The 12,835-nt window shown below is 42.0% G+C and overlaps 1 protein-coding gene across 1 annotated transcript in view; it reads left to right on the top strand.

The window, feature by feature from the left end:
* LOC137537847 (mucin-5AC-like) overlaps positions 1–12,835 on the top strand; it is a 108,151-nt gene that overhangs the window by 9,317 nt on the left and 85,999 nt on the right. Inside the window, exons 3-4 of the mRNA XM_068259799.1 lie at positions 1,769–1,840; positions 10,703–10,798. Of these exons, the coding sequence (XP_068115900.1) occupies positions 1,769–1,840; positions 10,703–10,798 (168 nt within the window). The remainder of the gene's footprint in view (positions 1–1,768; positions 1,841–10,702; positions 10,799–12,835) is intronic.

Raw genomic sequence — 12,835 nt, 5'->3', positions numbered from 1 at the left:
TGTTTAGTGATCGCTTGGGGTGACAGTTTACCCCATCATTGTACAGATGAGTTTAGGGGTAGGGGTAGGGGGAGCAGATGTCCTCCTGCAGCTCACAATGGAAATTACAATAGCATCCAGCTGGATTGCTGAAGGGAAGACACCAATGTCAGAGGAGTGGACACCTGTGCTAATTCTAGATTATCACTTAAAATGATCACAAATGATCATCTATTGTGTGTCTATATAGTGTAAAGTTTTGGTGCTAAATCTTGTAGAAAGGAGAGAAGTGGAAAGGAGGGAGTCACAATAAAGGTGGCCATACACTCATTAGATTAGCAGCAGATAGATCATCAGATAGATCTCTGATCTATCTGATGTGTTTAGGAACATTTTTTACTAGGTACAGATTTCCAATAGATTTCAGTATGAAATCTATTGAAAATCGATCTGATGGCATTTTTTTGCCATCAGATTTGCATTAGGGCCAATGCAAAATGATAAGCAATCTCAACAGATCGATTTTGATTTTCCAGCATGTCAGATCGATTGTAATCGATCTAAATCGATCAAAATCGGCCGCAAATCGATCAATTGGCCGCTAATCTGATGAGTGTATGGGCCCCTTAAGTCGCTAGCACTTGCCTTTCTCTGAGAAAACACCAGAGCTCAGCCAGCAAACTTCATCCTGGACAGTCACTTTATCCCCACAAATGTGGACAGTCCAGAGCATCCAACTCTGTGGACGATGTGCACCCATTTGATCCCGGAGGAATCACAATGGAATTGCAGCAGTGTAAATTGGAAAGAAAGGCAATCGCAGTGCAGTGTGATTGCGATCGTGTTTCGTAGTGGAATAGAGCCCAAACTGCTACTTATAACTAAGGGGGGAAGAAGAACTACTGTATATAGTTGCATATAAGCCTAATTTTTCAGCATAAAAAATGTGCTGAAAAGTTACCCCCTTCGCTTATATGCAAGTCAGTGGAGCAAAACAGAACTGGAGCAGGCAGAGGAGTGTAAGGATTGTGCACTAGTGATCCTGCTCTTACCAGCTGGCGCCCTGTTGTGTCCGTGGCCCTCCATTCCCTGCAACATGGTGTGCAGAGTGCAATGCTCAAGACTACCTGTGTCACTGACTTGTGGAGCGGAGTGTGCAAGCAACGTGCAATGATTGGAGATTCTTCCTGTGTGGCAATTGCCGCGCCTCTTATCTTTGACTGTATGATCCTGGGGCACATCTGGCTATGGGGAGGACAGCTGACTTGTACTGGGGGAACATCTTGCTATATTGGGGAGGGGGCTTATACGCAACTCAATCACTTTTTCCTGGCTTCTGAGGGAAAAGTAGGTACATCAGCTTGTACACAGGTCGGCTTATATGTGAGTATATACGGTATTTGGAAATATTTTCCATCTTACCTCATTCTGTCCCCGAAAGTAATTAACAGCTGTCATCTAATTTTCATAGCTTTGGGTGACTGAATATTAAATGCTGTCATACAATCTTTGTTTTTTCACATTACCCTTTTTTATGAGCATGTTTATGGTTCTAATGGAAGTTTTCTTTCAAATTGTGAATTAGGATGTTATCCAAAATGCCCCAAGCAACGTCCTTTCTTTGATGAAGACACTATGAAGTGCGTAGCTCAGGCAAGCTGTGGCTGTTACGATGATGATAATAAACGTTACAATGTCGGTGACATGGTGCCATCCTATAAGAACTTACTTTTCTTAATTTTTATTTGTATATTTCTAAGACATGCAGATGTCATTGCATGTCTTGTAGATACTGAAATGTCCAATTTGTCTTTCAGTATTTGCACTAAGAAAGGACGTCGTTGTCAGATGAATGTCAGAGGTGAGTTCCTCGCTATGATTTCCAACTGAGTATTTTAAAAATGCGGTATGACTTTGCCTTTTGTCATAGCTCTATCTGTCCTAGTGTACCCAAGGTGACATGTGATATGTTGAGATGAACATGTGTATGTATAGTGCCAAACATATTAATAATTAAGCTGTCTTACTTTTCTCTTCCTGCCTGAATAGTTAACCTTCAGGCATACAAGTGACAACTTCTCTCTTGTTGAATCATTGTCACACTGTAGCTTAACGCTCACTGATAAGGACTTACAGCCATAAAACTTTTTTTTCTGCAGTGAAAAACTTCTGACTGCAGGGGATATATAATAAAGGTCAATAGATCATGTATTTTTGCTCTGGGACACTTAATATACTGCCAGTGGGCAGAGGCAATAAAACATTAACTCTACTTTGTAAATGTTTAAACATAAAATAAAACTGGGGGATATCTAAAAAAGTCAGTTTTAGGAGTAGGAGTAAAAATAGTTTATCACATCTGTTTATTTCCTGTTTATGGGTTCACGTTAAAACATATATATATATATATATATATATATAGAGAGAGAGAGAGAGAGAGAGAGAGAGAGAGAGAGAGAGAGAGACCCCAAAAGTTTGGACACACCTTCTCATTCAAAGAGTTTTCTTTATTTTCATGACTATGAACATTGTAGATTCATACTGAAGGCATCCAAACTATGAATTGACACATGTGGAAATATAGTACATAACCAAAAAGCGTGAAACAACTGAAAATATGTCAGTATGAAAGTATGTTGGAAACCTGTACAGGACACCCTTCTTTAAAACCATATGATTTTTTCTGATACATGTCTCCCCCTCCCTTGCTGTTAAGTATTTTTGGTAAATATATTGTATTTTTTGGACTACAATGGTTTTTGAGACTGCACTTGGGGACACTTTCAAAGTTTTCCCGATTTTTTGGACTGACTGACCTTCATTTCTTAGAGTAATGATGGCCACACGTTTTTCTTTACTTAGCTGATTTTTTCTTGCCATAATACAAATTCTAACTGTCTATTCAGTAGGACTATCAGCTGTGTATCCACTTGACTTCTCCACAACGCAACTGATGGTCCCAACCCCATTTATAAGGCTATTCATAATCCCACTTATTAAACCTGACAGGGCACTCCTGTGAAGTGAAAACCATTTCAGGTGACTACCTCTTGAAGCTCATCAAGAGAATGGCAAGAGTGTGCAAAGCAGCAATCAAAGCAAAAGGTGGCTACTTTGAAGAACCTAGAATATGACATATTTTCAGTTGTTTCACACTTTTTGGTTGTGTACTATATCTCCACATGTGTTAATTCATAGTTTGGATGCCTTCAGTGTGAATCTACAATGTTCATAGTCATGAAAATAAAGAAAACTCTTTGAATGAGAAGGTATATATATATATATATATACAGGGAGTGCAGAATTATTAGGCAAGTGGTATTTTTGAGGAATAATTTTATTATTGAACAACAATCATGTTCTCAATGAACCCAAAAAACTCATTAATATCAAAGCTGAATATTTTTGAAAGTAGTTTTTAGTTTGTTTTTAGTTTAAGCTATTTTAGGGGGATATCTGTGTGTGCAGGTGACTATTACTGTGCATAATTATTAGGCAACTTAACAAAAAACAAATATATACCCATTTCAATTATTTATTTTTACCAGTGAAACCAATATAACATCTCAACATTCACAAATATACATTTCTGACATTCAAAAACAAAACAAAAACAAATCAGTGACCAATATAGCCACCTTTCTTTGCAAGGACACTCAAAGGCCTGCCATCCATGGATTCTGTCAGTGTTTTGATCTGTTCACCATCAACATTGCATGCAGCAGCAACCACAGCCTCCCAGACACTGTTCAGAGAGGTGTACTGTTTTCCCTCCTTGTAAATCTCACATTTTATGATGGACCACAGGTTCTCAATGGGGTTCAGATCAGGTGAACAAGGAAGCCATGTCATTAGTTTTTCTTCTTTTATACTCTTTCTTGCCAGCCACGCTGTGGAGTACTTGGACACGTGTGATGGAGCATTGTCCTGCATGAAAATCATGTTTTTCTTGAAGGATGCAGACTTCTTCCTGTACCACTGCTTGAATAAGGTGTCTTCCAGAAACTGGCAGTAGGACTGGGAGTTGAGCTTGACTCCATCCTCAACTAGAAAAGGCCCCACAAGCTCATCTTTGATGATACCAGCCCAAACCAGTACTCCACCTCCACCTTGCTGGCGTCTGAGTCGGACTGGAGCTCTCTGCCCTTTACCAATCCAGCCACGGGCCCATCCATCTGGCCCTTTAGACAAAAAAGGTGGAACGTAGCACCACTAAAGTAGGTCAAAATATTCATATACCTGGGCGTGCTATAGGCCAGACAATACTAATGGACAAGAAAAGAAGCAAGGAGCCCAGCAAGCACCACTCAGGACTAATATATAGGAAATAATTACAAATTCATCTTTATTAACTATCCAATTGATTAAAAACATATAAAAACCACAACAACATGAGTCTGGAGTCCCAAATATTCAATGGTACACTTACACTGGTAATAATAAAAGTACTAATTCATACATGAATAGTTAAAGAGAACCAGAGATGAAGCACCCTCATGTATTTTATTACATTTATCAGTGGGAACATGACAGTAAACACCTACCCTGCTTTTAGTTTCATTGTTATCTGCTTAATTAGTCTATTAGCAGCTGTGATAAGAATCCACTGACTATTCAGTCGAGGTTTGACCTGGAATCATTATAGCTGAGTCACTCTTCTGTGAAGTGTTTTCAAGCCCAAGCCTTCCCCTCTCCTGGCTTAGATTTCCTGCTTTGCATACTGAGAGCTGTGATGACTGGGAGGGGCTGCTCTGCTGAGAGAGAAGCTCTGTGGCTGCAATATGATCCCTGTGTGCTGTGTGTGCACTAGATACTGATAATAACGGCAGTTTCATTCCTATGAGAGACACTTCCTACAGGCAGTACATCATACCAAAATGAAAGCACACAGCAGCCTTTCTCATATAGCCTAGATAGCAGCCTAGTCTCATATAGCCTAGACAGCACATCCAGAACTCATACAACCCAGAAGGAGAAGGGATATGAGCCGGCGGCCATATTTGATTTTTCCTGGAGCAATAATGGATAAAAAACACTAAAAAGGCACACCAAAGCGGCAAAATTATCAGGTAGAGCATTTATTCTTTACAAGCTATCAACTAATATGTTTATTTTGTGTGAAACGTTCATCTCTGGTTCCCTTTAATGCTACAGTGCAGAGTGTCAAAATACAACCATATACAAATAACCTCAATTGCTCACCAAGTTGAACAAACAAAAAATATTGAATTAACTATGCAATAAATACTACAAAGAGTTATTAGGAGACTCCTTGGACAATGATGTGCAAAAAACAACAACAATGAGGTAGTGCAAACAAAGTGACTATGTGCAACAATGAAGATGACAATATACACAAAGTATATATCACAGAACAAAACAAACGATGAAAGAGGCAACCAAGAAATTGGCTGAAACCTCTGTGCATACAAACAACCAGCGTGCATAAGATGCGTCAAGAAGCAAGGATGAGCTGTGATAGCCCCAATACTTACAAGGTGAAGGCAAGAGAGGAAAGAAGAAGGGGGACCCCAGGCTCACATGGAAGCCTTAGTGCACCTCGCGGGAAAGACGCCCGCTTCTGAAGATTGTCATCTTCATTGTTGCACATAGTCACTTTGTTTGCACTACCTCATTGTTGTTGTTTTTTGCACATCATTGTCCAAGGAGTCTCCTAATAACTCTTTGTAGTATTTATTGCATAGTTAATTCAATATTTTTTGTTTGTTTAACTTGGTGAGCAATTGAGGTTATTTGTATATGGTTGTATTTTGACACTCTGCACTGTAGCATTAACTGTTCATGTATGAATTAGTACTTTTATTATTACCAGTGTAAGTGTACCATTGAATATTTGGGACTCCAGACTCATGTTGTTGTTGTTTTTATATGTTTTTAATCAATTGGATAGTTAATAAAGATGAATTTGTAATTATTTCCTATATATTAGTCCTGAGTGGTGCTTGCTGGGCTCCTTGCTTCTTTTCTTGTCCATCCATCTGGCCCATCAAGACTCACTCTCATTTCATCAGTCCATACAACCTTAGAAAAATCAGTCTTGAGATATTACTTGGCCCAGTCTTGACGTTTCAGCTTGTGTGTCTTGTTCAGTGGTGGTCGTCTTTCAGCCTTTCTTACCTTGGCCATGTCTCTGAGTATTGGACACCTTGTGCTTTTGGGCACTCCAGTGATGTTGCTGCTCTGAAATATGGCCAAACTGGTGGCAAGTGGCATCTTGGCAGCTGCACGCTTGACTTTTCTCAGTTCATGGGCAGTTATTTTGCCCCTTGGTTTTTCCACACGCTTCTTGCGACCCTGTTGACTATTTTGAATGAAACGCTTGATTGTTCGATGATCACGCTTCAGAAGCTTTGCAATGTTAAGAGTGCTGCATCCCTTTGCAAGATATCTCACTATTTTTGACTTTTCTGAGCCTGTCAAGTCCTTCTTTTGACCCATTTTGCCAAAGGAAAGGAAGTTGCCTAATAATTATGCACACCTGATATAGGGTTTTGATGTCATTAGACCACACCCCTTCTCATTACAGAGATGCACATCACCTAATATGCTTAATTGGTAGTAGGCTTTCGAGCCTATACAGCTTGGAGTAAGACAACATGCATAAAGAGGATGCTGTGGTCAAAATACTCATTTGCCTAATAATTCTGCACTCCCTGTATGTATGTATGTGTGTATATATATATATATATATATATATATATATATATACCGTATATACTCGCAAGCAAGCCGAATTTTTGACCCCCCAAAAGTTGGGGGGTCGGCTTGCTTGCGAGTCATGGGTGGATAGGTGCTGTCCCTCCCCGCTCCCCCCGCGGCCGCCGCCGCTGCTATCACCTTAGGCGGCGCCGCTTCCTCTATCCCTGTCCTACTCCGGTAAGTAACTCATTCACAGCAGCGCGCCCCCCGCTGCTGTGATGACACAGGAAACCATAGAGAGCGGTTCCCATAGTAACGGCATCGCCGCTACAGGAAGCCGCTCTCTATGGTTTCCTCGTCATCACAGCAGCGAGAGGCGCGCTGCTGTGAATGAGTTACTTACCGGAGGAGGACGGGGATAGAGGAAGCGGCGCCGCCTAAGGTAATAGCAGCGGCAGCCGTGGGGGAGCGGGGAGGGACAGCACCTACCCACCCACCTACCCACCCATACTGGGGCACTATGCTAGCTATATGGGGCACTATGCTAGCTATATGGGGCACTATGCTAGCTATATGGGGCACTATGCTAGCTATGTGGGGCACTATACAAGCTATACTGGGGCACTATACAAGCTATAATGGGGCACTATACTAGCTATAATGGGAAACTATACTAGCTATAATGGGGCACTATACTAGCTATAATGGGGCACTATACTAGCTATAATGGGGCACTATACTAGCTAAACTGGGGCACTTCACTAGCTATACTGAGCACTATACTAGCTATACTGAGCACTATACTGGCTATACTGAGCACTATACTGGCTATACTGAGCACTATACTGGCTATACTGAGCACTATACTAGCTATACTGAGCACTATACTAGCTATACTGAGCACTATACTAGCTATACTGAGCACTATACTAGCTATACTGGGGCATTTTACTAGCTATACTGAGCACTACCTACCTATACTGGGCACTATACTAGCTATACTGGGACATACTGGGGGGATCACGCGGCCAGCGTTTCCTACCCCCGGCTTACATGAGGGTCAATCATTTTTTCCTGTTTTTTGGGGTAAAAGTGGGGGGGTCGGCTTACATGCGGGTCGGCTTGCTTGCGAGTATATACGGTATACATATATATATATATACTGTATATATATCACTTTAAGTAAGGTTTTCTCTTCCTACACCACAATTAAGCAAAGCCTATGCTGTATGGGATATGTTTGCTACATAACGCACTGTAGCTGTGTTTCTAATTTCAGTAGTAGCATTTAGTGTCTAGATATTTCTAAATGTGAAATCTGCCCTTCACGTAATTTTTGAAAATGACTAACCATCGTCATGTGGCTTTAGAATTCTTTGTATGCTCACTGGAAAATACACACATCTGGATAGTATTTAATGCACATAACCACTGTCATTTTGTCTACACCACACATCTTCATCTTGTCTACATCACACATCTTCAAAAAAGAAACAGCCATGCGTGGCAGTTTCATTAGTATCTATGCAAAAGAAAAACCCTATAGGGAAACTAGAGGTGTGTACACACGGACAGTTGTCGATCTTTATGAGGAAACTTATAAGATGATCGATGGTATGTACAGTATAGTGCTAGTGGTAAATTGAACATTATCAACACAGAACAGAGTATCATATCTTTATTTTCATTTTAAGGGATGAGTTTCTAATACTTCATTCTAAACAGCAGCCAAGACAGTTGGATGTATAATCTGGTATATTCATCTGTAAAGTAATGTAAGGCACTAAGTGTTATCAGCAGTGTTTTCTCATCCAAATATAAGTGTTTTGGCTTCAGTTTGTTTTCTTTTGAGGAGAGCTGGTGCTGATTTTGAATGTTGTTTGGCTGCCTCATTTGCATCACTAAAAGCAAAGGGTTTTGTAACCCTTTCAATGACTAAAGAAATAGAAAGGGATCCCAGAGAAGTTATAAATAGGAATAGTACTCTATCTACCCATGTTTATCTCATCATGAACTATGTTCACAAAACCTGGGTAAAATGCATGTGTGCAGAGAGCAATTAACATAGCACTTTACACAAGTATCATAACTCACTATACATAAAACTCTTATGTTGCTTGTATAACAGATAAAGTGTCTGCATAATTGTTCTAAGGTTCTGTGAATATACCTTCATGCCACATGTCAGTTAAGGTACACTTTAACTATTTAAGGACCGCAGTGATTGAAATCTACGCCCTGTTTTGGTGGGCTTTTGGTTGGCAGGGCGTAGATTTCAATCACTGTCCGCAGCATGCATCCGCCATCTCCGCCGCTCCCTGCCGACCGCGCCGCTCAAACCCGACGATTCTCACCGCATCTCACAGGCTCTGCCTGTCTCTATGACGGCAGAGTCATGTGAGCCAGTCAGGAGCCGATTTCATTGGCTCCTGGCCCTGTCTTTCAATGTAAGCTGTTCCCATTGGCTTACATTGAAAAACAGGGTCAGGAGTCAATGAAAGCAGCTCCTGACCGGCTCACATGACTCTGCCGTCATAGAGACAGGCAGAGTCTATGTCCTGGGGGTCCCGGCGAGCGGCGATGATGGCGGTTGCGACAGGTATGTGCTGCGATTCGTCGGGATTCTGTCGGGATTGGACCAGCGGTCTCTGGTCCTTAAGTGCCCAGAGACCGCTGGTCCTCAAGTGGTTAAAGTTCAACAGTCAACATTGTATTTTATGTGTGCCTTTGTTGTGCCTCTAACTGAGATATTATAAATAATTGTTTGGCAGCAGGCAGTCAGACCATAATATGCTTCTGCTTAAAGGGTTACTTAACCACTTGATGACCGCAGTGGTAACCCCCCCTAAAGACCAGGCTCATTTTTGCAGTGCTGGGCTGTGCAGGCTTTTAAGCCTCCTGCACAGCCCAGCTTAGGTACCCAGCGATCGGACTCACCTCCTTTTTTTTGTCCCTAAGGGGACATGCCGCCGGAGGGGTCCAATCGCTGCAGGCTTTGTTTATTTATTTATTTTCCGATGCCTCAGCGAGGCTCTCTCTCTCCCCGTCCCCCTCCCTCTCCTTCTTCCCTCGCCTCCATCATCTAATTTGGAACAGGACGGCGATCCATCCTGTTCCGCCTCTCATAGGCATCAGCCAATCTCGTACAGCGCTGCGGCCCCCGGCAGCGCTGTACACTTGTAAACAAAGGGGATTTCTTTCCCCTTACCTTTACAAGCAGCCTGCTAGCCACGATCGGCGGCTAGCAGGCTATTCACGGAACTCCATTCCGTGAAGTGGTAGGGAACGATCGTGCATGCGCGCGGCCATTCCCTGGGAAACTGCAGCCCCAGGACTTGACGCCAATTGGTGTTAGGTAGTTCTGGGGCTGCCACCGCGGTCACGCCCTTTGGCGTGAGGCGGTCTTTAAGTAGTTAAAGAGGAACTGTCGCGAAAATCTTAACTTTTAAAACACATACAAATAAGAAGTACATTCCTTCTAGAGTAAAATGAGCCATAAATGACTTTTCTCCTATTTTGCTGTCACTTACAGTAGGTAGTAGAAATCTGACATTACCGACAGGTTTTGGGCTAGTCTTTCTTTTCATGGGGGATTCTCAGCATGGCCTTTATTCTTTATAAAGACATTCCCTGAAAAAGATCTATACAAGATGCTGGCCAGCCTCCCTGCTCACCGTTCACTTTTTTTTGGCATTTGGACAGAGCAACTGCCATTCACTAAGTGCTTTTAAAAATAAAGAAAACCCTAAGAACCACCTTAGGCCCCATTTACATTTAATCAGTTGCTCTCAGTTACAACTGAAAGGATAACTGATTTTCAAAGTAATGCCCATGTTTTCCTATGGCACCTTTCACACTTAATGCGTTTAACTAAAATCTTTTTCCCAATGCACTGCTATGGAGAAGAAAAAAAATGCGTACTAACTGATTAAGTGTAAACTGGGCCTAAGGGTTCTTGGGGTCAGTGACAGCAGCATAGGAAAAACGTAATTTATAGCTCATTTGACTCCGGAAGAAACATACTTCTTATTTGTATGTGTTAACATGTTTTTTCAATTTTAAGATTTTCATGACAGAGGTCCTTTAAGCATAAAAAACTGTCTAACTTATCTGGGGCTTCTTGCACAGGATGTCTGCAGAGGGCTGCAAGAAGTCTCAGGTAAGTTAGACTGCTTTTTTTTAGACTTTCTATTTCCTTTAGGAAATATGCCTCTCAAGGGCCCATATTCATTTAACTTTTCCTCTGTATTTTCTCACAGGAGATGTTTTTACACCTTATTAACCTTTTCGGGACCAGCCACCTACCCCCCCTTAAGGACCAGGCATTTTGCGCGGGAAGGGGGTGCGCACGTTTGGGGGGGTCAGGCGGCCGGATCCCGTCTGTGGCTGGCTGGTTTTGTGTCCCCCCCATGGTGGCCTGGGCCCCCCCCCTTCTGCCAGCAGCCTTCACTTACCTTCCAGGCTCCAGCGATGAGCCGCACGGGACCCTCTTCTCCGGCCGCCATCTCCGTTCTGTCTGACAATCAGTTCCGGGTCGCGGCTTGATGACGTCATCAAGCCGGGACCCGGCGCTGACGTCAGACGGAGCGGAGATGCCGGCCAGAGCAGAGGGGGGTGCCGATCGTCGCGGGAACAGCAGGGAGGTGAGTGGATCCTCTTCTTTTCCCCCCTGCCACCGCAGCTGTCAAACTGATCACTACGATCCGACGGCGATCGTAGTGATCACGTGATCAGCAGCCATACGCGATGGCTGCTGATCACTCGGGGGAGATGTCGGCTGTCATATGACAGCTTAATCTCCCCCTCCGGGTGCGCACGATCGCGTCGGGAGCGGAAATTGCGGGCCTGCGTAGATTCTACGCCGCATCAGGCTAGAACAGCCACAAGTGCGGCGTAGAATCTAATGCACGCGGTCCCGAAAAGGTTAATAAATACCTTTAAAACTCTCAGCAAGGGAAAAAAAACCTAAACACTTAAATTAAGTTTTATATTGCTTTCGTACCTAATTTTTGGTGTTTTTTTTCAGTTGGTAAGTGCTAAAAAGTTATTTTTTAATGAAGATAACAAAAATTATCTCCTGGGGAAAACTCAGGAGCAAAATTAATTGCTTATGGGCCATGGGCCAGAATTCAAGGTAAACTTCATGAGCTGCATAATGATGCCCATACACGGTACAATAAAAACGTTCGATTTTCCAAAATCATCGAATCAAAGATAATTTTTTTTCGATCAAGTAAAACGAAAGATTATCCTGTTTTTTTCAATAAAAATCTGATCAGACATGTTGGAAAAATCTTTACATTCGATCGATTCGGAATAATCGAATGAAATTATCTAATAATAAAAAAATGAAAAAATTGTACCATGTATGAGCGCCATAAGGGAGTCTCAAGTTGGCCAGATCTGTTGCAAACTTTGATTTTGACAGTGATCTGTTCAGTATTATGTCTCACACTTTATCAGCAAGTGATGATGAAAAGAACTGTGATTTTCATTGAATCTTTGCACCTATATGCACTGTCAAGTCAACAACACAGATCATTTCCCACATGGAATTATCATTTGTGTTTATGTGATGGCCCCTAAAACATGTGTTGTCTATCAACACCTGAAGTCATACCTCTGCTTACCATTGTGCTTTTTATGTAATTCGCAGCATGTTCTTGTTATTATGCAAATATGAAGTACAACTATGGTGATATCATCTACAACACCACCGATGGAATTGGAGGATGCATAATAGCTATCTGTTCCACGAATGGAACCATTGCCAGAAGTGTGTCTCTATGTGTCTCAACAACTACGGCACCAGCAACAACCTTTCAATTTGGTTTAACTACTGAATATGCAGAAAACGCTTCCACTCCAGGTAGGATGCTGCCTCCTATTTACTTTTCAGTTCAGAAGCTTCTATTATTATGTATCTAGATGGGGCAGTAGCCACTAATAACATTACAGGAAATGCTGGCACTTTTATGTATGTTTACTGTCGATCTCCACAGCATAACGTTTAGCACTTATATTTTTGATAAATCCTTTTGCCTGCCATTTTTGTACGATGCAAGATCCTTTTATGTGTCATAATTTTACTATGTCCATTTTCAGAACCAAAACACATGTAGTGTAGGGGCGAGCAACTCAATCACATAGGGAGGCACAAGACTTTGGACTTGGGAAAGCATACATTTCGCTTTTG

This window comes from Hyperolius riggenbachi, chromosome 11, assembly GCF_040937935.1.
Source record: "Hyperolius riggenbachi isolate aHypRig1 chromosome 11, aHypRig1.pri, whole genome shotgun sequence".
In the NCBI taxonomy this organism is placed as follows: domain Eukaryota; kingdom Metazoa; phylum Chordata; class Amphibia; order Anura; family Hyperoliidae; genus Hyperolius; species Hyperolius riggenbachi.
The sequence above is the reverse complement of the archived record's forward strand: the minus strand, read 5'-3'. Positions and strand labels throughout refer to the sequence as shown.